This window comes from Doryrhamphus excisus, chromosome 7 (genome assembly GCF_030265055.1).
Source record: "Doryrhamphus excisus isolate RoL2022-K1 chromosome 7, RoL_Dexc_1.0, whole genome shotgun sequence".
NCBI classification, from domain to species: Eukaryota; Metazoa; Chordata; class Actinopteri; order Syngnathiformes; family Syngnathidae; genus Doryrhamphus; species Doryrhamphus excisus.
The window spans coordinates 16,799,909-16,826,447 of record NC_080472.1 but is presented as its reverse complement, the minus strand read 5'-3'; the positions used below and the strand labels follow the sequence as shown (position 1 = coordinate 16,826,447).

Here is a 26,539-nt window from a genome sequence, read left to right as displayed (position 1 = left end):
AGGAGGGGGGTTGGTGAAAGTGATTAAGAGTGGAGATCAAAAGCAGAGTCATTCTTCCATCAACACCCCAAACAAATGGAGAGTCGGGAGAGCCTCAGGCCCTGTCCACATGGGAAAACTCAATTTTGGATTATTTTAAATGTTTTCTATTATGAAATGTGTCTGTAGTCATTAATAACAAGGAGCGATTCCTTGTGCGGAATGGATCTGAGCACTCAGAGTAGCCAAACTTTAGACATGGATACCCTTAAATGGGTTTCGTTTTTTTTTGCAAAAGTTGCAAAGCGTACCGCTGTACCACTTTTTGGATGCAAGACTCAACAGTTTTTCAAGAAATTAGCCATCCTGGTACCCATCATCTCTAACCTATCATGGACCTTTACAGATTAGATCATGTTGCTTTCGTGGATTCATTTCAAGCATCTATTGGGTCATTTGTCATTTTGTCTCCCTGTGTTCTAACTTGGCAAGGGCGCAAGGAGCACAGAAATATGGCTTTAGAAAACCATTTTAATCAGACGGTGCAGCGTGCAAGGGGCTGAGGTTGGCATGGGAGATCTCTTTACCTCATCAGAGGCCTGCCAGTGGTGATTGGAAGAAACACTCAGTCAGGTTTTATTGAATAACCCTCGCCCTCCACCGGAGGGGCTTTACTGTAATAGAGCGGCTCTATAGCCTAGTGAGGTGACAGCCAAATGGTACTTATTAAACCAAGGGCTGATTCATACCAGGGCCAGCGCTGTAGTTTAACCTTGTTGGAGGCTGGCTTTAATGCGTCTGTCCAAGAGACAATACACAACATGAATAAATGAATCCAGTGATTATACTTAAAATCCGAAATATCCCAGTAACGATATTTTGAGCTGAATAATCAACACTATAATACAAAGATTATCTACATAGACCTTTAGATGCAATAAAGAAAGAATTATGGCCTTTAGAGGTTTTCACAAATGCAACACCTATATACAGTAAACCTCGGATATATCGGATTCAATTGTTCCCACTGGTTTTGTCCGATATTAGCGAAATCCGTTATATGCGTATACCGGAAAATGTCCGTTTTACGCATATATCGGATTTATATCCGGTATATGTGTAAATCGGATTTTATCCGTTATAAAAAGGCACTTCCTTGACTATGTTTCCAATGTACCTGGACTGGGCAATGAAAAGAGACGTAAGGTAATGAGAATTTAACTTTATTGGACTCTGAGCATAACAAATTGTTAATTAAGCTAGGCCCTGTTACGTCCGTCAGGCCTACGTTATTTCCAATAGTGAGGTTAAGATCTCATTCACTGCTGTGCTAGTATTATTGACGTCACTCACTTTTATATTTGTCCTAAATCTAGAGCCAGGAGAAAGACAATAGCCAGTGACATCAACAAGATTAGCATAACGATGCGGCCATCCGATATATGCGAGGGAAATTTAATGGAAATGCATTGGAACGGGACTGGAGATTTTGTCCGAAATAGGCGAAATCTGTTATAAAAAATCCGATATATGCAATGAATTTTTATTGGAAATGCATTACAGAAAAATCGGTTCTTTTTTATCTGTCCGTTGTGAGCGAATTTCCGATATATCCAAGGTTTACTGTACGTCCTCTGTGTCCTCATAGCTTATTTATACCCAGTGCTCACCTCTTGTACACAAACTAAGCATGACATCTTAATGGGGCGGCGGCAAGGATTAATTAGCCACCGCATTTAGACTAATGGCTCCTTCTCTTCGGATTAAATGTGGCACATGTCACGCAGACTAACTTTTCATATCAGCTCCAAAAAATAAAAATAAAAAAATCCCAGTATCTGACCATCTTTGCCATAGGCGCATATCAGCTTGAAAATATCCATTAGCATATTGTTGTTTTTGGACGCAGCTTGTGTGAGGAGATTATTGAAGGTTCACTGGATGAGAAAAGAGTGCAGTGGTGGATGCGCATTATGGCTGTCCTCATTAAAAGTACCCTAAATAACCAATAACAATGGCTTTATTTGTTTCAAACTTGCTTTTTACATCACATATTTCACTTGCACAATTCAACGTGTCTAATAAGGATTTTATTTGGATTTAGGAATTTATTTAATCCTAACCCTTTTTCGTGTTTCAACAGTTATTGTTTTTATATGTATTAGGGAGAGAAGCTGTGTAATGATAATTACAAAAAAATTGATGACAAAAAAATACTCGGTATCAAAAGGTGGCCAGTATCCAAGCATCCCCCCCGCCCCGTGCCACTCTGTAACAGCCCTGTGACAGCCACCTGGGAGACCACCTTGGAAAATAGGGCCCTATTTGTGTAGGTTAGACGTAATGACCAGCCATGCTGGCTGAAATGAAATAGCTGTCCGTCAAACTCCCAATATAAACACAAGCTGGGTGGCGGTTGGTATAGTATGTGTTCAGGACGTGTTGTAGAAGTAAATTGACGCAGGTGGAGGCCACGGTTTTGGACTTAGGGTGCGTTCACACCTGTGGTTCGGGACTAAAATGTAAAAATATTGCATCTGTAAAGAACATATAATGCATATGTTATATGTATAGTCTGATATAGTTATCAAGAGTGTTATCCCGATAAGTTTTTCACTTCTGATAAGAGTGTCTGTATTAAACTTATCCCGGTTTTGTGCTACCATTGTGCATGAGTTTTGCACTTCAGTTCCATAGCTGCTGGATGATCGTGTTTGTACACAAACTGCACAAGCACAGCATTAAAACCGAAGAAAACATAATTTAAAGAAGATGGCTGAAACCCCTGCTGGACAGCTTCAAGCCTGTTAAGTTTATTCCTATTTTTGCTTTGTGAACCCAATCTCATTTCCAATTATGCAGCTAAAAAAACAGGCAGCGACAACCTCCGAAGCGCTCCTCTACTCAATTATTTACAATTTCATGGCTGTCGGAGATATGTGTTATTCCAATAAATTTAGGAATTAGCCGGCTTAAATATCGCACATATATTAACCTCTAAAGATGGATTTTTTTTTATCCTCAATTTAATGGTAAATACCATATCACGCTAATGGAATTTCAAATGGTGATGATTGGGGCAATCTATGGTGGTAATGTCTAAAATTAGCACTTACATTAGCAAACTGAGGAATGAAACGGTGGGACGTGACGGACTGAAATACAGTCGGTGACCTCTAGTCGTCCGACTGACAGGTTTGAATACAAACCTGTCCCACTAGAAGGGACGTCGGTACCAAACCACAAGTGACAGTTAACCTGTACCTTTGCTCGCTATGAAAGATGCTGTGGCGCTAATATAGTTTGTAAGATCTAACACAACCTGAATTCTTTTGTGCAAAAAAAAAGTGATCTGATTTGTCTGAGTTGCTGTCAACAAGGTTCAGGTAATTTATTTTTTTTTGCTGACTGTTGCAGTTTTCAGCTTTTCAATTACATTCCTCCCTCCTCTAGTGTGTCGCTGCCATTTTTATTGGCCGGCTGGCGAGGAGCACACAAGTCCAATCGTACAGTTCAGTGTCATTCAAAGAATTAATCATTTCATTCAACATGTTTTTGGGCTGTTTGTATGAGATAGTGTCCAATGTTTTTACTAGATAAGTGTCTATTGTGCCAAATGAATGGGAATGGCATGCATCACGGGTCAAACCAAGGATGCAACTGTTGGCATTTATTTAATGACGTTATGCTGCTAGATTCCATTTTCATTGGAAAGGCCAAGTATAACAATGCTACTGCAAGCCACACAAAAATAAGGTTTTCTCCCCTATACTAATTATGGCAAATTCATTGGGAATTATTCATTGGGAAATATGGAAATTTCATTTTTCCACATGTAGACAGACACAAAAAACATCTGAATTTAAATGTTAAATGTTTGTGCTTTAACAGTGTATAGCTGTATAGTGTGTTTTTGTTGTATATATTACATATTATACCATATTTAATACAAATAACAATACTGATGTAAATATTTTAAACATAATATCATATTAAATGCATCAAAAAATTAAAAAAAACCTTTTGATTGGTCATCTGAATTTAATTAGTCATCTGAATTTAAATATGTGTGCTTTAACAGTGTATAGCTGTATAGTGTGTTTTTGTTGTATGTATTACATATACCATTCATTCATTCATTCATTCATTTTCTACCGCTTATCTTCACAAGGGTTGCAGGGGCCTATCTCAGCTGTCTTCGGGCGAGAGGCGGGGTACACCCTGGACTGGTCGCCAGTCAATCACAGGGCACATATAGACAAACAACCATTCACACTCACATTCATACCTATGGACAATTTGGAGTCGCCAATTAACCTAGCATGTTTTTGGAATGTGGGAGGAAACTGGAGTACCCGGAGAAAACCGGAGACAACATGCAAATTCCACACAGAGATGGCCGAGGGTGGGATTGAACTCGGGTCTCCTAGCTGTGAGGTCTGCACGCTAACCACTCGGCTGCCGTGCAGCCATATTATACCATGATATATTTATTACAAATAACAGTACTGATGTAAATAATTTAAACATAATATGATATTAAGCGCGCAGACCTCACAGCTAGGAGACCAAGGTTCAATTCCACCCTCGGCCATCTCTGTGTGGAGTTTGCATGTTCTCCCCGTGCATGCGTGGGTTTTCTCCGGGTACTCCGGTTTCCTCCCACATTCCAAAAACATAGTTAATTGGTTAATTGGCGATTCCAAATTGTCCATAGGTATGAATGTGAGTGTGAATGGTTGTTTGTCTATATGTGCCCTGTGATTGGCTGGCGACCAGTCCAGTGTGTACCCCGCCTCTCGCCCGAAGACAGCTGGAATAGGCTCCAGCACCCCCCACGACCCTCGTGAGGAAAAAGCGGTAGAAAATGAATGAATAATATGATATTAATTGCATTAAAAAATCCTGGTATTTGGTCACTTTTTTGTTTTCAGTCTTTTGATTGGCTGAAACAGCTTTGCAGTTATTATAGCACCACCTGTTGCAGGGCATTATGATTTTCCCGTTAATTGGAATTGGCCGGTGAAAAATGTTATCTACTGTTAAGACGGTGGATCACTCAATCGTGTCGGAACTTCAACACTAACCTACGCCCTCCTGATCTATAAACTTTTTAAATAGTGTGCTAGTATTTAGCTCAGCTGGGGCTTCTGCTAGCTGGTACATTGTTATTGCCTGTACTGGATGCCCCCCATTTTGCATCTTCATTGTTTTTGCTTTGCTTTTCCTGGGACTTTTGTTACTTGTGTGTTGGATGCATTCCATCCCATCTTTGTTAGCTGTTTTCTTGTTCTCTGGTATTATTGTCCTGCCCGGGCGCATTCCTGTTTCCACCTCCCATGGTGAGTTTATGTCGCCCTAGCTGTGCCTCCTAGCCTCTTTGTTATTTTGGTACTTTGCCCGTTTTGTGTGCCGTTTCGCTCTGCATGAGCTGATCTTGTGTGAATAAAAGGCTTTATCGATTATAGCAGCCACCATGTCTCTGCATCCCGGGGTTCTACGCATAACTGAATGTGACAATTCTCTTGGGAAACCCTCAGATCAAGTCCAAACATCGTCATGGGATCACTCACTATACATCCTCTGAGAGTAATAGACCCCTCTCGGTCTACCGCCACCCCGCCCTGGGTCCAAACCTGCCCCCTTAATCCCCTCCTATCTCTCTCCAGGAATGTAGCCCCTTATTTTGAAAAATACCTTGTCATGTAATACCCTTGAAAAGCCTTAAAAGAAAGGAGAAGGGGGGGCATTCCATTATGTGCACCATGTGATTTAGAGGCGTGTGTTAAAACGAGATTGATGACATTTTGGAGACATTTAAACAAATATGTCTTCCGTGCAAATTACTTTTTTTCCCCCCCAGTTTTTGTGGGTTTGCACTCAGCTGACATGTGTGCAATTGGTTCCCAGTGTGTGTGGCTCATTGCGTCATGCTTTGCAGCCTCATGTATGTTTCCATGTAAGGTATGATGGAACCATGTTCTCTCTCTGTGTGGTTTCACTGGGGTACATAAATCATCCAGCTGCTTGCATCCTTTTTTTTTTTTTTACCCCCTTTTTATTGGATTTCACAAGAACTACGTCACATTCTTGGTCGGTTATGACAAAACCGCTTTTTCAGCCTGCCTTCACAATTGTGGTTTCGGTACCAAACATGTTAAAAAAGATACTTGTGTATTTTGGTGCGGTGCTCTTTTTTTATTTTTGTCATGGGACCAAAGACTGTGCAGTAAAGAATGGATGCATAAGCTTTTGTGATTAAGTACATGACATACCTCATATACATTTCCTTTGTTGCTAGTTGCTTTTCAACTAACTGCTTGTGTTACAATAGCCACGTTTACATGGACCAAAATATTCCAATTCCAAAGAATGTAACATTTGTATGCACCTCATTCCGAAAGAAAAGTGCCAATCCGAATGAATATATAATTGGATTCACGGGGGTGGAATATTCCTTTCCCCAATCCGATTGAGGTATCTTGTACCCGCTCAATCGGAAAGTTGTCAGGGTGTGTTCTTCTTCGTGGTGTTTTTCTTCTTCTGTTGTTTATTGGCGGTTGGCAAGCAGCTTTCGTGTGCATTAGCACCATCTGTGGAACAGAATCTAAACCCTTCTATACGCCATTCACAAGTCCAGTTTTATTAAAAAAGAAAATATATATCTATATAAAACATGTGTCGAGCTTAATTATAAAATATTAGCAAGATTGAACTTTATCTTTTCCTGTTCCCGGGTGCGTTCTTTCAGCGAATGCTGAGATATGACGTAACACGCAGCTTGAGACGTTCTTCGATTAAAAAAAATGGAGGCGAGCAATCGGCACTGGACTGCTACGGAAAATTTGTTTTTGATTCAATCTAAATTTCAAGACTGGGCGAACGAAAAACTGGCAATACGGAGTTATTCCAACAAGTGAAAGAAAAACTTGAGGAAGTCGGTATCACGTGATGTTGATGTTTACGTTTTACTGCGCATGCCCCATTGACTATTCTGGTTGATTATAGCGGCACATGTAGACTGGATTGGAATATTCCTTTCCATGGATACCATTGCTTTCGGAAAGGTCATTCGGAAATATTGCATTCGGAAAGAGAAAACCTTCTCATGTAAACGTGGCTAGTGTTAATGTTCAGAATTATGGTATTTGTGAATGCACCACCTTGGTGGATATTGACAAAGTGTTGTGTTGCTAGTGTGGCGAGCGACAAAATACAGTCCTGTTCAGGTTGATGTGTGTCGGGATGCTGCAATAATGTGTTTATTTGCAAAGGCGAAGGTAGCACTTAATGTATTTGTGGCAGTCCAAATTTATTTGTGGCAGGTTGCCACAAATGCCGTGGATGAATGAGACAGCAGAAAGCGTGCAAAAATGACAAAATGTCAGTAAAAATGTGTTGGAAGCTCTGCTCTTACAGAATATAAATCTAACCTACATAGTCACTTATTTAGGTTTCGAATATTTGAGTTACATGACGCAATATGTCCAATATGTCCAATATGCCAGTAATACCTGTGTGAACGCTAAGCGAACCAAAGTGCCCACCAAGTATCGAGTCCCATTTGTCATGCTTTGTGTTGGTCATCAGCTGGATAAACTCCATCCCCCATTGGCGGTAGCAGTGCTTGGTTTAAAACCTGTCGTACATCAGCGCCTGCTTCTACAAGCATCCTACTAAAAGCAGATTAATGTCCCATTGAGGAGACGCAGACGGCTGGCGGGGGTTCTCATTTGTTCTGACACAAGGCAGGTGTCTAAAGGAAGCCAGCAAAAAGCAGCAGTAGGTTTGGACTTGAAGGAATTTCCGCACTTGTGTTTTTCAGTCATATTTAATGCAGTTTTAATGCACTGAGATGAGTCTCCTTTGTGTGTCGTTACTTATTTATGATGTCGTTTAATAGACTTTAAGATATCACTGCGCGCCCAAAGGAACTTTATGTCATCGGGTGTTTGTCATCGCTTGTTTGTATTTATGTATTCATTTAATGCAATTAAAGCCATGATTACTCTGTTACAGTAAATACGTCATCACCACTGCAAGGGTTAAACGCTAACCAGGTGTGGAAAGAAAAATACACAAAAGTAAAATTAGTATTATATATATTGTTTATATTTCCCCAAGTGAGTCATTGTAAAAAAAAAAAAAAAAAGAAGCGACTGGAACATTGCTACCAGGTGGGTTAGCATTCGTATGTTGACAATAACACACTTGAATGAATTGTATAATTTTAATGGAGAGTGACATTGCTTGTTTATTGTTGTTGTGAGGTAATTTAGAATTGAGCTAAGTGATGTTTAAAGAGTATTTAACCTTTTAGCTTACCTTACCGTAGCTTAGCTTAGCATAATGCCTGAAAATGTCCTGGCTAATAGATGGGCAAGCTTTATACTGTTTTTAAAAGTAGCGTGTACAAATAAAGTAGAATGTAAAGGTAGCAAATTATATTCAGTTTCAGATATGCTCAAAGGCCTTTTTTAAAAAATCAATTTTAACCCAAGCTAACTGCCACCTTTCAGGCTAATACTGACTACAATCGTGCCTTCAAGCATTCCAAAATAATTTAAAAAGTCACTGTTTTGTGGTTGAATACAGCCTATTATTCATACAAATTAAGCATATTTAAGTAAATGTTACATTCTTTCTCTGTCTAATGGGTAATATGAGTGTATATATGACTATAGGGGTGCTATTTCATGTCTAGAGGGCTCTAATAATGGTAAAAAATCATATTTAGAAAGTAATGAACATGCTGTAACTATGAAAATATTATGGTTATTTGGTCATGTGAGCATTAAGGTGACTATAGGGATGCTATTTTATGGCAACAGGGCTCAAATAATTATATATTATATTATATTGGGTAATTTGTGAAAAGGAGACTATAGGTGTGCTATTTCATGTCTAGAGGGCTCTAATGATGGGAAAAATCATATTTAGAAAGTCATAAACATGCTGTAACTATGAAAATATTCTGGTTATTGGGTAATATGTGTGTAAAGGAGACTATACAGGTGTGTTATTTTATATCTAGAGGGCTAATAATGGGAAAAACATATTTAGAAAGTCATAAACATGCTGTAACTATTTAAATATAGAATTTATTAATATTGAATGCTACTTCCGGAAATTCACTTATCATGCTTGGTGACAACTATAGTGTTGTCATCAAGCAAGCCAGTGGAGCAAAGGGTTTCAAAAGAACTTGTTAAACTTTCCACAGCAATAGAAACTCTTTTCGGTACTATTGCTTGTGTGCTGTGTTTGATGCATAAAGGAGCGTAAAGGGGACTATAAATGTGCTATTTCATGTCCAGAGGGCTCTAATAATGGGAAAAATCATATTTAGAAAGTTATAAACATGCCGTAACCATGAAAATGTTGGCTATTTGGTAATATGTGTGTAAAGGAGACTATAGGTGTGCTATTTTATGTCTAGAGGGCTCTAATAATGGGAAAAATCATATTTAGAAAGTCATAAACATGCTGTAACAATTAAAATATTCTGGTTTTTGGGTAATATGTGTGTAAAGAAGACTATAGATGTGTTATTTCATGTCTAGAGGGCTCTAATAATGAGAAAAATCATATTTAGAAAGTTATAAACATGCTGTAACTATGAAAATATTCTGGTTATTAGGTAATATGTGTGTAAAGGAGATTAGACGTTTGCTATTTCATGTCTAGGGGGCTCTAATAATGGAAAAAAAATCATATTTAGAAAGTCATAAACATGCTGTAACCATGAAAATATTCTGGTTATTGGGTAATATGTGTGTAAAGGAGACTATACAGGTGTGTTATTTTATATCTAGAGGGCTAATAATGGGAAAAACATATTTAGAAAGTCATAAACATGCTGTAACTATGAAAATATAGAATTTATTAATATTGAATGCTACTTCCGGAAATTCACTTATCATGCTTGGTGACAACTATAGTGTTGTCATCAAGCAAGCCAGTGGAGCAAAGGGTTTCAAAAGAACTTGTTAAACTTTCCACAGCAATAGAAACTCTTTTCGGTACTATTGCTTGTGTGCTGTGTTTGATGCATATTTGTGAAAATGTGTCCATATGGTGAGGACATGACGGACATAAACAGTTTGTAACTTCAGCAAAGGTCTCTATGAAAGGGCTGAGTGGAATGTAGCCTTCCAGGGGGCTGTGATCCAAAGAAGCCGGCTGAAGCTACACTGTCCAAAGTGTGTGAGAGCAAGTTTTTTTTGTGTGCATTAGTACGTAGTACAGTGTGTGTGCATGGGTACGTGTGTGTGTGTGTGACAGCAGGTCCATCAGTCATGCTGTTTTGAGCGGGAGCCAACTCGGGCCACTGTGTGGTTTAGTGTGAGAGCTCTCCTATCTCACTGTGCACACAGCATGCAAGAAACCTTTTCCTTTTTTTTCTTTTCTTTTTCCCAGTTTGGTTACGGGAAAAGGCAGCATTTTTCCTTCCATATTTGGTCATATGGAGCAAGCAGCAGCAAGTCTTTTGATGCAGCACAAACAGGGATTTTTTTTAACAGGATGTAGCATCCCTTTAAAACAGTGCTAAAAGTCCAAAGTGGACTATTTATGATATTGAACTTGTAATGCAAATGACTCAAAAGTTTAAAGCCATTTCCCTTTTGGTTTGTTCGTCAATTGGATGAGCAGTTGACCTTTTGGGATTTATCATCCTGGCTGGTTAACTTTAGAGACACGCTGCAGCTGGAATTAATTTGATTTCTTTGCAGAAAATAGTGGAAATATTTGCACGTTAAATGGAGCTTGTGCACCAATGCCTATTACAAGATGATGGATATGGCGTGTGTTGGCTCACTGTTTTCACTGCAATTTAAGTGTGACTTGGCTTGAAGCGTGCCGTTGTAGAGCGTATATAAACATGGGGAGCAGGTGTTTTTAGCTGCGTTCACATCTTTAACAAGGGCAGCCCGTCTTGCTCGCCCACGCAATGTTCAGGATCAATGATTGCAACTTTGAGACGTTTAAGGGAATTACTTAAATTTCTGTGAAGTAGGATTCAATATTTATCAATATTTCCAAAGAGCATAGGAAACCTGTTTATGACCTTTATAAATGTTCATATAAATGCGGTTTCAAGTAGACACAGGAATAACTTTACATTGTCTTGCCCAATTCAGATGATAAGCCATTTTAAATATAAATATTAACGCGTTAGCATAGACACAGCACTTCCTGGTGGCTATTTTCTCATCAATGTAACTTTATTGACACCTAGAAACCAGTGTGAAATAGTACTTGCCGCTGTTTAAGGAGAGATTTATAATGCGATTCAATCGCTTTATAGATAAACAGAGAACCCATGCACTGAGCATAACACAGGAGCTGCTGTCGGCCACTCTCTACACGGTAGAGTAAAGGTCAACTCTTGCCAGTTTAAGTCCCACACGTCAGGGAGCACGCAACAAGTCACGGATACTGTATTACACACTTCATATCACATCTTTGAATACCTTATTTTTGCATTTTCAGCCATTTTTATTGTTGAAAATGTCTTTTTTGTACTAATAATAAACAATATTCAACCACAAAACAGCAACGCAACAAGGACGAGGTGCAGATTTATTATTGTAGGCCTCCACAAATAACTGTGTGGTAAACACTAGTTTCATTATTGTTTTGTAATATCGCTGAGGTAAAAAGCCTGATAAGTCAAGTAAGGGGTTATAGAACTGGTCGCAAGCAAACTGCTTTCCCGTCTAATTAACAGCATCTTTTTATTTGCTTGCATTACAGGGTTTCCGACTTATATTGTCGCGTTAAATTAACACACTTAATTTGGTACCGGCCTGTTGTTTTTATGTTTTTGTCTGTGAAATAATGTTGCTTTAAAGCACTTTTGTGCAATTCAACAGTTTAGTTAACTAAACAACCAACAAGGCAGTATCTTGTCGCCATTAAAATGTGAGGAAAGTCTTAATAAGTACAAGTTGTGCAAATAGGACCACAAGAAAACATTATTACAACATAAACTTCAATTCGGGGATACACCCTGGACTGGTTTTGTGTTTTGGGGACTGACAGCATAAAAATGAAATGAAAAACATGGCCACCATCAAGCACAACTACTTCCCCATAAGTCACAGTTGTATGTTAGCATGTCTTGCGAAGCATTTTGACCACAATCCATAGAGGTCATCACATATGTCTATGTATTTATTAGAACTTTTTATGACTTTTTATGTTAAATTATGAGGGTGTTGGCCTTCTAGTACTTTGTATGCTGCTTCTTCATTGGACATTAAATTACCAACAAAGCATTGAAGCATTCAGTGTACAGAGTTGCTGTTTAGATGCCATTTAATTGCCAGTGTGATTATTAAATTCAATCTATCGCCTGACTGATTCAGCCATGAAGTGTGCTCTCTGTTAATGCCTGCAAGTACAATGCATCCTTCAATGCTTTTCTTCTCATCGTGTGTGTGTGTGTGTGTGTGTGATTCACATAGCATATTATAGAATGTGAAACATAGTCTGGGAATGCAGGAGCCTCGGCAAGTAGGAACTTTACATCTTTCCACATTAATGTTAGCTAGTTTTGGGGGGATTCAGGAGTGTGGGACAACACAAGGGAGGTATTCAATGCATTTCTTCCCCTTCCTGTCATAAATTGGAATCTCCTTCATTTCACCTGATGAGTTGAAACCATTGTCTGCTCATGCTCCAGTAAACGTGTCCTTATCCAAGTTGAAGCCTCACTTTTTTCGTTTTTCGAAGCTGGGGGAGACTTGCGAGCGAGCAGGAAGCAGATGGTATTGACATCGAGCCCAGCCTCCATTGGCCGTATAGATGCAGCGTTAACAACAGAAGCCATTGTGGTTGATTTTCACGCAATGCTCGCTCAGATGAAGAAGAAAAAAAAATGCATAATCCTCTTTACGTGGAATATTATCCCGGCTATCATAAAAATCCAAGTGTCTCTTCATATTTTTTCTGAATAATACTATGCAGTTACTGGATAAGCTTCCGCAGTCTGTGCCAAGACACACTGAGGAAAAAATGTGCTTGGACTGTATAGTCTGGGCTTTTATGAGCCTGTTATTTGTGCAAACTATATTCTTATAGTCATATTTTGATTGCATTTTTATCTTTAAACAGCAACCTGTAGGAATGTTAAGCTGGCAGTGAGACAGAAATCTCATCAGAGCGTTCTTTAATTATACTGTGGAACCTCCAAATAAAGTATAATCCATTCTATGATACTTGTAAAACCTTGATTAACTGTACAGGCTGTGTGTTAAGTCACATTTTAACATCCATAACTGTCATACAAGTGTAAAACAAAAAGCCAATGCTATATAATACAATTAAAATAAAGTAAAAGCCCTCATACTTGGATGGACACGTAATGCAAAGGGATCAGGAAGGTGTTTGCATAAAGATACTGTCACCTAGTGGCCGTTTTTAGGTATTATTGGAATTGGCAATACTATATGCCAAACAACAGTCTACGCACAACACCTTCTTCAGAGCTTTTCTACCTCCCACTCACATGTGACTTGACATGAACCATTAGTAATGGTGATATTGATTGTACTGCTTAGCCAGACCCTTTCCGATGTATGTAGCTAAAGCTATTTTTGGTATTATGGTTGTCACGCATGTTGAAAGATTGTTTTATTTTTGAGCCGTAAAATTCAGCTTCAACTGCAAATTGCACCAATTTCCCGTAGTTGCAATCTTAGACACAGATAACTGATAGCACTGATAGGGTCTTTGTGTTTTTAGTGACAGGGCTATCATACAAGTACACAAAAAAGTTAAACACTATTAAATAAAACTAAAGTAAAGCCACTCACTCACTCAGGAAGGTGTTTGGGCACGAATATTTAACTGCAATAAGTTCTGTCAGTGGTTATCAGTACACATATAAAGTTTGAACTCTAAATCATACCACTTCAGGGGCGCTCGAGCATCCACACAGAGTGCCGAAGAGTGTAACAGCTAAATAAAAGACGTCTAAGACGTCTATAGATGTTCACCTCAAATGTTTTGAGGTGTCACTAAAGCAAAAAATATGGACGTCAGTCACCGTTGCATTTTAATTTACTTCTCTTCAGAAAAAAATTATTTTCTGTTTTTAGGTCAAAATAAGCTACTTACGCTGAAACCACCCTATGTTTACTGATTTATTCAGAATAGAAACAAACTAGTGTCTAAAGTTTCTTTACATAGTTGCAATGTTTATGCAGTCCTGAAACTCAATACTTGAAAGTTCAGCAAAAATGACCAAAATCTCTGGCAGTAAGGAGCTAAAATCTAATTTCCTTCTCGTAAACCCAATTACGTGTATCGTCTTGTGTCGTTACTTGCATGTGTCAAAATAACTCAAGCATATACATGGTTAAATAAAACTAAAGCTACTCAGAGAAAGGCGTTTGTGCAGAAATACTGCCACCTTTTGGTCTTTTACAGGTTTTACTGCAAGTAGTTCTGGTTCAGTGGTTATCATTACAAATGTACCACTTTTTGGGGGGTGGGGGTGTTCAACTGTATGTGTACATAATGTGCAGCATGATGTCGCTAAATAACTCATAAATATACATGGTTTTGTGTATTCTTAGTGACACAAGCACAGATAACAACATATGTGAAAAAGCACAATCGCCATATACATCATCCTGCCAATGCATAGGTCGGCCTTTAAGTGGAAAGCGGAGAGTGCTTGATGACAAATGAAGTCCTGAGAGGCACAGGCAGATATGGAAAGAACGCAATAACTTGGCCTTTCCCTTCCAAATAAAACCCCAGATGAATTCATGAATGCGCATCCCCAAATCCCAAATCCCGTCACCATAAATGTGTTTATGCCACATGCAAGAATGGAAGACGCATAGCAGAGACAACCACAATCCCTCCGAAAGGCATTCCAAGCAGACCACTGTGGGCACTGATGGGAATCACACGTGCGTCTGTAATATTCCAGAAAAGCACCTCTGCATCAATGGTTTGGTTCAAACGAAGTCTGGTTACGCTGATGAAGTTTGAGACCGAAACCGGAAACTCTGATGCAGTTCACTTCACTTCTTCCATGAAGCGAAGACAGTCACCGTTAAAATGACAGCAAAAAACATGGAGAAATGATAAGTATGTAAGAGAAGATGCATTGTTGTCTTTCTGCTCTCTTTTTCCTTTGTATGTGTGTGACTGCAGTACTCTTGAAAAGTTTATTTTATAAGCTTTTGGTGGAATGGAATGTGTGTGTTAGGTCATGTACTATATTATGAAAACTGTCCAATACTGTCTTGACAAAAATACTTGCATACAACTCTACTCCGCTTCCGTAAACAGTCTATCAACCTGGCAGCACATCAACGGTGCACAATCGATCTTTCTGCCTGTCTCATTTTACACCCATGACACTCATTTCTGGAGCCAACAAAAAATAAACAAGCATTCTAACCTTACCGTAGCGCGTTTACAACATCCCGAGTCAAACATGGCACGACACCTTATAAGGCATTCTCACTGCCACACTTGTACAACAATATTTAGTTGCATATATTATTGTTACATAGGGGCCTAGGGTTTATCAGGAGGCCTTTTCTGACCATTTAGGGCAAGGGTCTCAAACTTAATTTACCTGGGGGCCACTGGAGCTAGAGTCTGGGTGAGGCTGGGCCTCATCAGGTTTAAAAAAAAAAAAAAAAAAGCATAATTAAAAACAGAAAAAATATATTAATATAATATATTATAATATGTATAATAAAAAAATGCTTTTGCTTCTTCTATACCCTACACTTTTCAGTGCTTTGGTTCCGGTTTTCCACAAGAAAAGCTCTAATAAAACATTCCATTGTTCTCAAATATCTTAATTTCTATTTACTACACAAAATGAGATGAAAAAGTTTTATAAAAAAATGAAATTAAATCAAAATAAAGAAAATCAATAAATCAATAAAATAATAAACAGCAAATAAGAAAAACTTAAACCACATATAATTGGTGAGTAGATTTTTTTTTCAGATTCAAATTAACAGTATTAACAGTTATTTAACCTTTAACATGAACATTAATGAAACTTTGCCATTTTACCTAATTAGCAAGTTAGCATCGTTACATCTGGGAGCAGCGTCATAACTTGCAAAATCGCATCAATTGTGTCCCGTGTGCAGCTTTAAGCTGTCATTTCTGGGCACATGATACCATAGGTGGGGGGCCTCAAACTAGCATCCCCAGGCTGCATTTGGCCCATGGGCCGCAAGTTTGAGACCCCTGATTTAGGGTGAGAGTAGGGTGGAGAGTTGGTGAGTATAGGTTGGAACTGCATTTCATGATACTACAAGAAGGCAGTGTTGAGCTTGTGGATGAAGTAATGTAATTTTTAATTCATGCACTTTTTTACATTTTTGTACACGTTTTCACTGCTGTGCACTATCTGGAAAGTAGAACCAGTAGAACCCCACCACATCCATTTTGTAGGCCGGACCAGAGTACTGAACCACAAGTGTGAATGCAGCCAAATATTTGTAGTTTAAGTACAGTTTTCTTATCCTTCTTTGCCCCGAGTCGACGACTCTCAAGGGACTGTAATATGCCTGCAGAAAACGTTTACACAACTAAAATGGTCTCAGGAGCCTCTGCCAAAACAGCTGTTCATCTTCACCGCCTACAGCCACGCAGTCGGCCCTATCACTCTCCCTGTTCCCCTCCTCTTCCTCCCCTGTCTGACTGCACAGGCAATATGTGCTGTAAGATGGCCTTATAACCATCAAATGACAAAATGGTGTGCATTAACAGTGCATCTGAGCCTATAAACCTCCACTGTAGCGGTCAGGGGTGCTGTCATTACCTGTCACTGCAAAATACCTCGACGCACACAGAAGTCGGGCTTTGTTCCAGTGCTCACATTTCAGCATGACTGGAATACCTTTCCTCACCTGGACACCTGCTCTATCCATGAAGGCCTCCTCTATTCTACTACTGCCGCATTTTTTACTGCATATAGGCTAGCTTCTATTATTAGTCATGCGAACACCTGGCAAGTTAAAAAAAACAAAAAAAAAAACAGCGCTCAGCAAGATTTTCATGCCCCCTTTATGCAACATACCACTGGCGAAAGAGACGTTTTAACTGGTAATTTGAAGGCTCTTTCAAGTCCAAAAACACTGCTTAAATGAGAGCATTCCTCACATAGCTCTGCAGACATAATGTCAAGATGAGATGTGCGGGGGGGTACTCTTGCAAGAATTTAGTAGAATGTACGCAACAAAATGGCACAAAAATACCTGTGCTGTGTTTTTCTGGTAAATGCACCACATGGTGGCGCTGTTATTCAACCCTCATAGATCGGATTGACTTGAAACTTTGCACACAGCTGGGTGCAGTCTAACAACACCCACTGTAACTATGTGTTTTGGCATGGGTGGATTAACTGATACCAGTATTACATTGAGAGGCTAAAGACATGATCAATGTGTTAGGATAATAGCTTTTGCAATAATTATTTCCTAGTTATTATGTACTAGGGTAGTTATACTTTGGTCAAATGACACTGTAGGGGAAGTGGTGTGAAAAAGAGGAGTGGAGAAGCTTTCTCTCACTATGCCTTTGTTAGCTTGTGCTAAAAGTGTGGGTGGTCCCTATAGTGATACACCATTTTACACGCATGCACATCTTTTTTTTGTTAATACAAGCTAGAGGCTTCCTCCTGGCTCCTTTGCTTGTGGGTTCTTTTCATCCTGCATTTATTCAGTACATGCATTGTGAGTTAGTCGTAGTACATAAGAGTATTTGAGTACATATTCTTGTAATGTGTGCATATCGGATGTGTTGATCAGCTTCATTTGTTACTGTTAACTTCATAACATTCTACGCTAAGTGTCTCTCTGCAATGTAGTGACTTGTCACTTGCGGTTAGTGCTCTCATTGCCATTTAATTATGCTCGCATGAGTAGCAAGTGCTAATTGGCCCTCGCTAAGAGCATTTACGGTTGTAATTGTGAAGAAATATCAGCGTGTCAATGTGTTTAAGGATGAGACATGAACATATAGACTAGTACTGAAGTTGGATGGTTGCAGAGGTGTTGCTGAGTGAATTTTCCTTACTTTGGGTTAGAATGGCAATAGCAGAAAACTCAATTGCACGCCTAACTGGTTGTGTCTGCATAAGCAACATTGAGCTTGTCGGTGCATCTTTTTAGATTATAATGACAAAGAGCTAAACAAACAGCTAAAATAATGCATGAGGCTAAAAATAACCAATTACCTAAAAATGTCATCCAATACTTCTCTACAAGAGAGAAGAAATATGATCTCAGGGAAGAACTAAATTTGAAACACTTCTATGCTAGGACTACGTTAAAAAGCCATAGCATTTCAGTATGTGGAATCAAACTATGGAATGGATTGAGTAAGGACCTCAAACAATGCACAACGATGAGCCAATTCAAGAAACAATACAAGCAGTTGATGTTTGCTAAATACAAGGATGTGCAATACATATCACTATATTGACACTTACTATGGTGCCCATGATGTCATTGTATGGTCATATCACCTCATACTTCAGTACGTGACAAAGATAAAATAAAAAAATATAAAAAAATAAACTATATTAGGAAAGCAGGAAGTGAACAAATGTAACAGTTACTGATTGTAAAAGTACCAGATGGAGGGGCAGGATTTAATAAGCTTTGCTTCTTCCTACTCCTTTTGGACATGTAGAACTGTGAAATAAATGAAATAAAACCATTACCATTACAAAAGACAACACAGGAAGTGAGGCTCAAAAGTGTAGTTTTTCTGAGTAAACAACACAGGAAGCTGTAGCGGTGGAGATAGGGGAGGGTAGGAGGAGTGGGGAGAAGAAGGGAGGTCATTGCAGGATAGAAGGAGGGACAAGAAGTGAGGAGAGGATAGGGGGGGCAGGCATTTTTTAGGCTGCACTCTGGGAGAGGACTTAGAAGACGTTATATGAATGTTTTGAGGGGAAAGACGCTTATTTGAGGTAAAACACTTCCTTTTTTCCGAGTGTGTTCTTCCAAAGCATGCATCACCTTAATGAGACTTTGTTTTATTCTGGATGGTGGTTGAGCAGGGCTCATAGTTGGGACAAGCTGGGTGGTCTAGAATGCTCTTAACATCCTGTCTGTCCATTTTTCTTCTCAACACTTATTGTCCAGATGATCATGTTTGATGATGTCATCTCCCAGGGTGCAACTATGGAGGAAATGGACTTTGAGCAGCGCCGAGAGATGAGGCGGCAGAAACGTGAGGAGATGCGCCTGGAGGCTGAACGGTAAGACCCTCTTTGGTTGACCTTTTTCTCAAAATGTAGTAGATCACACAGCGTTGCTGGATTGGAGCTGTCATTTAGGATCTTAGTGGAGAATTCCTTGCTCTATGTTGTGGAATGAAGCTCTACTCTTCAGATGTTGATGCCAATTTGGAAGAGCCAGTGTTGCTCTAAAAGCTCAAGGCCTCCTTGAGGACTTTTTAAAAGCTTACTTTGGCAAACATTGTCCCCCCCCACCACCCCCGCCTACCCCAGCCTGGGCTTATAGAAGACGAGAAGAAAGCAAGGTTGATAAGCAATCAGATAAGCAACATGATGACCTTTAAGTGGGAACGCTCAATCATGCCCTCCCCGCTCTCCTTCCAATTTTCTCCCCCAGATATGGAGGCCCGCTGAACTCCTTTTGATTCAATGGAAGAAATTGATTAAACTAAAGCCCCATTCCAACAAGTGATGGAGTGGTAACGTGCCAAGCGTAGGCATAAAAGATTATAAGGTTTTTTTTTATCCTGAGAACAATGTGCCAAGGCCTTTTATAGCACTTTTATATAAAAGTTTCCTCATCAGTGCTGCAACCTTTCCACTTAGGAAGAGTTGGATAGGGATGCAGATACCAGCCAAGGTCACTCGCCTCAATAAGACGGGGGGAGGGGCCTAAGAAGAAAGACCGCATGTGCATAAGTCCATTGTCTTCTGACATAAACAAGGTGGAATTAGTCATTATGGAGTAGAAGACAACAAAATTTGTCATGTCGGTCAAAATATATAGATATTGGTTTGCTACCAAAGCTCCCTTCTGGTCATGTGACGGTGGCGGTCACTTAATGCTTTGTATTTTGTAGCTTCATTTTATTCTGTTTTTCCAAAATATGTTAATAAATCATAGTTGTTTTGTGGTTGAATAGTAAGTATCATGGTAGTTTTTTTTAAAGAAAATGTAATGTCATTTTTTTATGCATATTTAAGAAAATAATATTTTTGTTAAAATTAAACATGTTACATTGATGAGAAAATAACCACCGTAGAACTCCCGTACACAACAGAAAAGGAGCTCAACCCAATGCTAACATGTGTCCATTTCATTTACTATGTATTTCACATGTCTCATTTTGTCTTTATTGATACTGTATTGAGTAATAGTAATGTGAAGGTGACTATAGGGGTGTTATTTAATGTCTAGAGGGCTCTAAAATATGTAGAAGGTCTAAAACATGTTTTTTATGCTCAAAGTATGACTATATTTAATATAGTAAGAAGGGAATCGTGCTTTGCGGAAAATCACAGATCAGGTAAGGAAGTAATTAAGCAGAATAAACGAGGGATTACTGTATAGGAAGGTTTTTGCAGAAAGTACTCTTACTTATTTGCAATGACTTAGCTAGACTAAGTTCGATGACTTTTGTTTTGTTTTTGAAGCAGAAAATAAAATGTTGCATTCATTCATCTTACTACAAGAGATAGACAAAATGATTGAAAACACATCTGCATACAATAAACAATGTGTCAGTCAAGCAGATTATTATGCATTTTCAGGACATCTCCTATTACATCACATTTCTTGGGGCCAAAAAAACATCTTTTCATTTTGTATAATAAAGAATGTAATGCATTATCGTCCTTTATTAGAGCTGTTTTCAAGCCAGAATATGGAAAAAGTCCTCGAAAAAGACCAAAGGACGGTTTGGATTGTAGTAGACTTGAAATTCAGTTTCAGCGGAACAAGCTCCAGTAATAACTGCTGGCAGGTGATGTGTCACTCCTGTTATTGATTTTAAAAAATGTAAAAAAAAAAATGACATCTCCACATTGCTTCCATTTCGGTCAATATATCAAAACACTCAATATTTACATGACCTCCCTGGGTTGGACTAGTCAAACCCACATGTTGTCGGGTTGTGTGCACCCTTGTGACTTGCTTCAATTCCAGTGTGTTTTGGATCGGCATCCGATGATGGAGCGTTGACAAAGACCATTCACTTTTCTGGAGCCAAGCTTTTTGCTGTCTTCTGTCAAGTTGTAAGAACACTGTGGCCACTCACTAATGCTACAAAGTCCTTAGCACCATGAGTCACCACGTCTCAGTCTGTCCCTAGATGATCTTGATCTCCTGATCTTAGACGTTTCTGTGTACATTTTACCAATGATGTCATTCTTTGGGTCACCACTAAAGCCACAAAAATCCATGGCCTGGTATTGAGGATAACATGTTGGAATTCATGTTTCACTTAATGAACCACAGCTCCCGAGTGCTGGCAGTACTCATGCAGCCCTGACCAAGATGCTATAGTTGCCAGGCTTGACTCAATTATCTTGGTGCTCATTGCGTTGCCAGTTAAGTTGACAATAATGACCGTGTTGGGTCATTTTCAGTGGATGGTAAATCTGTACAGTCGTCCCTTGCTATATCGCAGTTCCAATGTTGCTCCACCATCGCCTTTTTTGAAAAAAGAAAAAAGTTTCTCCTCTTAATTTGTGTGGAAGTGGTAAGTGTTTGGCTTTGTCCTTCTTCCCTACTCAATTTGAAACACTTTTTAAGCTAAATTTGGACTAGAACTCAGTAGCTAGCTATGTCCCAACAGTGATCTCATAGCCTGTGCAATGTGATGTAAACAAAGAATAACAGGAGCGTAAAAGTACTGACTATTCTAATGTATATTCCTTTCTGTGGGTCCGTCAGAAGATTAACTGTAATGAAATGCTGAAAAGTGAGTATGCACTCACTTTTTGAGATATTGAAATGTGAGTTATTTATATAATTTTGTGAGTTATTAGATAGTCAGTCTCCAGAAGAGTCAGTGTCCAAAGGCAGATGCATTAGTTTCCTATGCAATTCAGAGGAAAGACGCTGCTTATCCACGAGACGGATACACAGAGAGTTAAATATTTCACATTGAGGCTAACATATCAAAGCGCCATTAAGTATAAAGTGCCATGCCAGATGTTAATTTTAGAAGAAAAGCCCTTTTTCCTCACTCTCCTTTTTTGGACATTTTTTGTTTTCCTTCATTTATCACCATCCCATGGCGCTGTCTCAACTCTTTTTTACTGGATTTTTACTGGACATTCCACCTATTGTCCTCATCCTCTTCATCTCCTTTTCCCACCCTCTGTAATCCCCACCTTTAGCTTGTGATCTCATGCTTCCATTTTAATCTGCAGCCTTTCTCTCTCTGCAAACACGCCCTGGTCACACCACTCCTTTCCTCTTCCTCTGCCCGTTCTCCTCGTCCTCTTCCTCCTTTTGCACAACTGCCCTTCCACCTGTTGGGCACAGGAAACACCCATCATCTGTGTATGACCCCGGGCAGATGGGGAGCACTTCCATATATGGTATGCTTTCATTCTGACAAAGTATTACACCTTAAGATCTGATTTAAATTGCCTGAGTCCCACCCAGCTTTGAAATTTTGTGTAAAGCTGTTAAGTGGTGTTTGCGTAATCCTGTTAGCAACACAAACGCTGATGAAATGAAAGCTCCTTGGTGGAGGTAATACATTCAAAAAAAAAAGGGAGAGGAGGGCGGGTGAGAGAATCCGATGCTTGCGGTTCTTTGGGTCGGAAATAGTCCAGGGAGTCCAGCGTGGGAATGGGTCAGCATTTCTGACAGCACAAGCCCCACCCGCCCCTTTTTTTTTTCCCAAGTAGGGGTGAAAGTCTCCCAAATGGTTTTTGCTCACATATCTGAGATACTTTGCCGTAAGGAAAATATTTAGACATACTAGTCCCAGAAGAGGCGCTCTCATGGCAACGCTTGTGTGCGACTTTTACTTGCTTTACTACACAAACGCTTCAGCACCAAATTCCTGTTTGGTGCAAATCATTTGCAGATTTCTTTCAGTGTGACCACTAAAGAAAAGTGTAAGCTTAAGCAGTGCAGGAAAAAGGCGTCGCCCACGATGAAATCAGCCGATAAGTCCCTTTTTCCATTATCATGCACACCTCTAACCTTTCTCATTTTTCATTTCTCTCCCCTCCTCCTTCCAAGAGTCTGTGATGCTGATGGAGTTGGGGGCCTAAGCAAGGAAAAGAGGATATTAAACCAGAGCTTGTGTGTGTGTGTACTAGTATGATTGACAGGAATGCTAATTCAGCTTTTAGAAGTTTGTTCTCCTCTCCTACCGAGAAATCTTTAACCCTGGGTTTGTCACCGCTCGCCGCCAAGGACTCTTTTCTTCCATTTTTAGCTGTTTTCCCTCTTCCTTGTGACACTTGGTTGCCGTTTTCTAGGACAGCGCATTCCTCTAGGGAGTTTAGGCAGGCATGTTGCCACCGGGAGACAACTTAACCAAGTGGCATTTGAGGGTGCATTCACACTTGGCATGTTTGGTTCGTTTATGAGGAACTCAGTTGCAGTTCCTTTGGTAAAGTACCAACGCAAATCGTTCAAATCTGCTATTCCCGAAATGGATGTTGATCCGCTTGAGAGTCAAGTCTGACTGATGTGGTTTAATTCACTTGAGCTCAATTGTGACCGCTAAGCATATTGAAGTGACGGCAAATATGCAAAACTGACAAATATGTAAGAGAAAATGTGCTGTCTTTTTACTCTTACTTCTTCCGTGTGTGTGTGACGACATTCCGGTTTTGACTCCGGTTCCTAATGATCCTCCATTCTGATGCTTATAAGAGGCACGGTGATAAAGGTTTGCATGGTTTAAATCAGGGGTCTCAAACTCAATTTACCTGGGGGCCACTGGAGCTAGAGTCTGGGCGAGGCTGGGCCGCATCAGGTTTTAAAAAAAAAACAAAAAAACGCATTTATTAAAAACAGAAAAATGAATAAACTTTGCTTTGTTTCCGATTTTCTACAATAAAAGCTCTGATAAAACATTCCACTGTTCTCAAATATCTTTTTATTTTTCTACACAAAATAAGATGAAAAATAAATAAATACATCAAGAATAAAGAAAATCAATCAATCAGTCATAAATAAATATAATAATAATAATAAAACGGCAAATAATAAAAACTTAAGAAACCACATATAGTTGGTGGGTAGACAAATTATTTTTTTCAGATTAAAATGAACAAAGCATTATTAGAGCCCTGTAGACATGACAAAACACGACTATAGTCACATTTATACTCTTTTTATTTACAACATATTGCGCAACTGCAGGGTCTTGAGACACATGCTAACTCGCAAACTAGAGAGCTAGCGACCTAAACAGTAGCCTCCAAGTTATTTCCTTTAAACTTAAAAAGCCAAAAACTTACCACTTCCACACGGATAGGGAGGATAACTATTAACAATTATTTAACCTTTAACATGAACATTAATCAAACGTAATATTTTTTCTGGGTACATGATACCATACAGCATCCATATCAAACTTGCACAGGCCACACTAACATTAAACTTTCATATCAAGGCGGGGGCCTCAAACTAGTGTCCTGCGGGCCACGTGTTTGAGACCCCTGGTTTAAATGAAGACACAGATTTGTTTTGCATTTTTGCTATTAATTATTTAACTTTTTTCTATCAACTTTACTATGAATTTATCTCAGATCTACTTGATTTTTGCAGGACTACACTTTGACAAAAGATGTTTTTTATGGAACAAAAACGAGATGACAGTTTAGGCCAGCGGAACAGGCCGTATTCAACCCAGAAGACAGTATTATGGTTTGGAATATTTGAAGTACATATGGAGTGCATATGAATTACATACTGTATGTCCCAAAACACAACTGTGGATGCCTTAATTAGCTTTTTTGTAGTTTGGGGGCGGTTTGGTGTGGAAGAACTGAGATGTCGTGAACTCTGACATCACATATTCTCCCAATGGACAAAAAGTCCAGCAGACACATTCCAAAAAATAGATAGAAGACATGGAACGATTACTTCTTGTAGGAGTCCCGATACTGTGCTCCAATGGAAGAATGATTGTTAGTGATGTCATCATCCCGCAGGTCATGCTTGGGTGTTAACAGATTCATCTATCTCTGTTTGGACAACGTAACTCATAAGAAGTGTAAGAAAAGGGGGGAGATGGGAGTAGAGGGGGAAGCCTGTTGTTGACGACGAGCCACAAAAGCCTCACGTAAACCCAAAGCGGCTTTAGCTCGGCTCACCACTCATATGTTGCAATTAACATGTAACGGCACGCCTGGTTGCCCCGGCTCAAAGGCAAAGGTAGCCCGGCCGTGTGCTCAGCGGAAAGGTCAGTCGGGCCGACGCAGATCAGGATGTTATGGATGTCAGGTGGCCGGAATAAACATATCTTTGAATGTATCGTCTGTGTAGGAAAGCCCTTTTAGTCAACTGCTTTATTGACTCCTCTTCCTCCAGGATGTCAAAGAACGACGATGACGAGGAGGAGGCGGCCCGTGAGAGGAGGCGCCGGGCCCGCCAGGAGAGAATGAGGAGCAGGGAAGCCGAGGAGACGAGTAGCCAGCCTGACAGCCTGGTCATGATCAACAGCCACAGGTGACCAATATTATACATTACCTTCCATTTGGACGATACTATATAGCAATACATATTTACTATCCACTGACAATGGCGTTATTATCTAAATAGTGGTTAGCGCACAGACCTCACGGCTAGGAGACCAGGGTTCAATTCCACCCTCGGCCATCTCTGTGTAGAGTTTGCATGTTCTCCCCGTGCATGCGTGCGTTTCCTCCGGGTACTCCGGTTTCCTCCTACATTCCAAAAACATGCTAGGTTAATTGGCGACTCCAAATTGTCCATAGGTATGAATGTGAGTGTGAATGGTTGTTTGTCTATATGTGCCCTGTGATTGGCTGGCGACCAGTCCAAGGTGTACTCCCCACCTCTCGCCTGAAGACAGCTGGGATAGGCTCCAACACCCCCCACAACCCTCGTGAGGAAAAGTGATAGAAAGTGAATGAATGAATAAACAACAAAAGTGTATTTACCTCATTGAGACCACAGCTCCCCTAGTGCCAGCAGCACTCATGCAACTCAGACCACCATGCTTAATATCCTGTCCGCTATTTATATAAAAATTCAGGAGATAGAATATATATGCTGTTCACTGACTACTTTTAAGTATATTCTTTTCTTTTGTATGCAATAAAATGGTGGCTAGTTTGTTGGAGTCTGTTGTGTGAGGAAGGAATATCAGACTAAGAATTCACCAGTTTTAGAAATAAAAATCTGTAGTTGCAGTAGCTCATTAAAATTCTGTGGGAGAAAAGATGCTTATTGTGCTACAACCATGCTTGACGCTAGGCTAGGATAACTGTCTCAACGGCAGCCGTACTTGTTTATCGTCATAGCAACATAGCTGCAAACATATTGATGTGGAACCTGGCAATGGAAGCAACACGGGG

The 26,539-nt window shown here is 39.6% G+C and overlaps 1 protein-coding gene across 5 annotated transcripts in view; it reads left to right on the top strand.

The window, feature by feature from the left end:
- Positions 1–26,539, top strand: part of cald1a (caldesmon 1a) — a 48,614-nt gene that overhangs the window by 7,744 nt on the left and 14,331 nt on the right. For 4 of the 5 annotated variants that reach the window (XR_009130365.1, XM_058078057.1, XM_058078056.1 and 1 more), the window contains exons 2-3: positions 19,155–19,240; positions 25,530–25,667. Coding sequence is in view for 4 of the 5 variants with exons in the window: in XM_058078057.1 (XP_057934040.1) it covers positions 19,155–19,240; positions 25,530–25,667 (224 nt within the window). In the remaining variant the exon portion in view is untranslated. Of the gene's footprint in view, positions 1–18,876; positions 18,950–19,154; positions 19,241–25,529; positions 25,668–26,539 lie in introns of those variants that run through there. The other variant, XM_058078059.1, reaches the window with a different exon arrangement.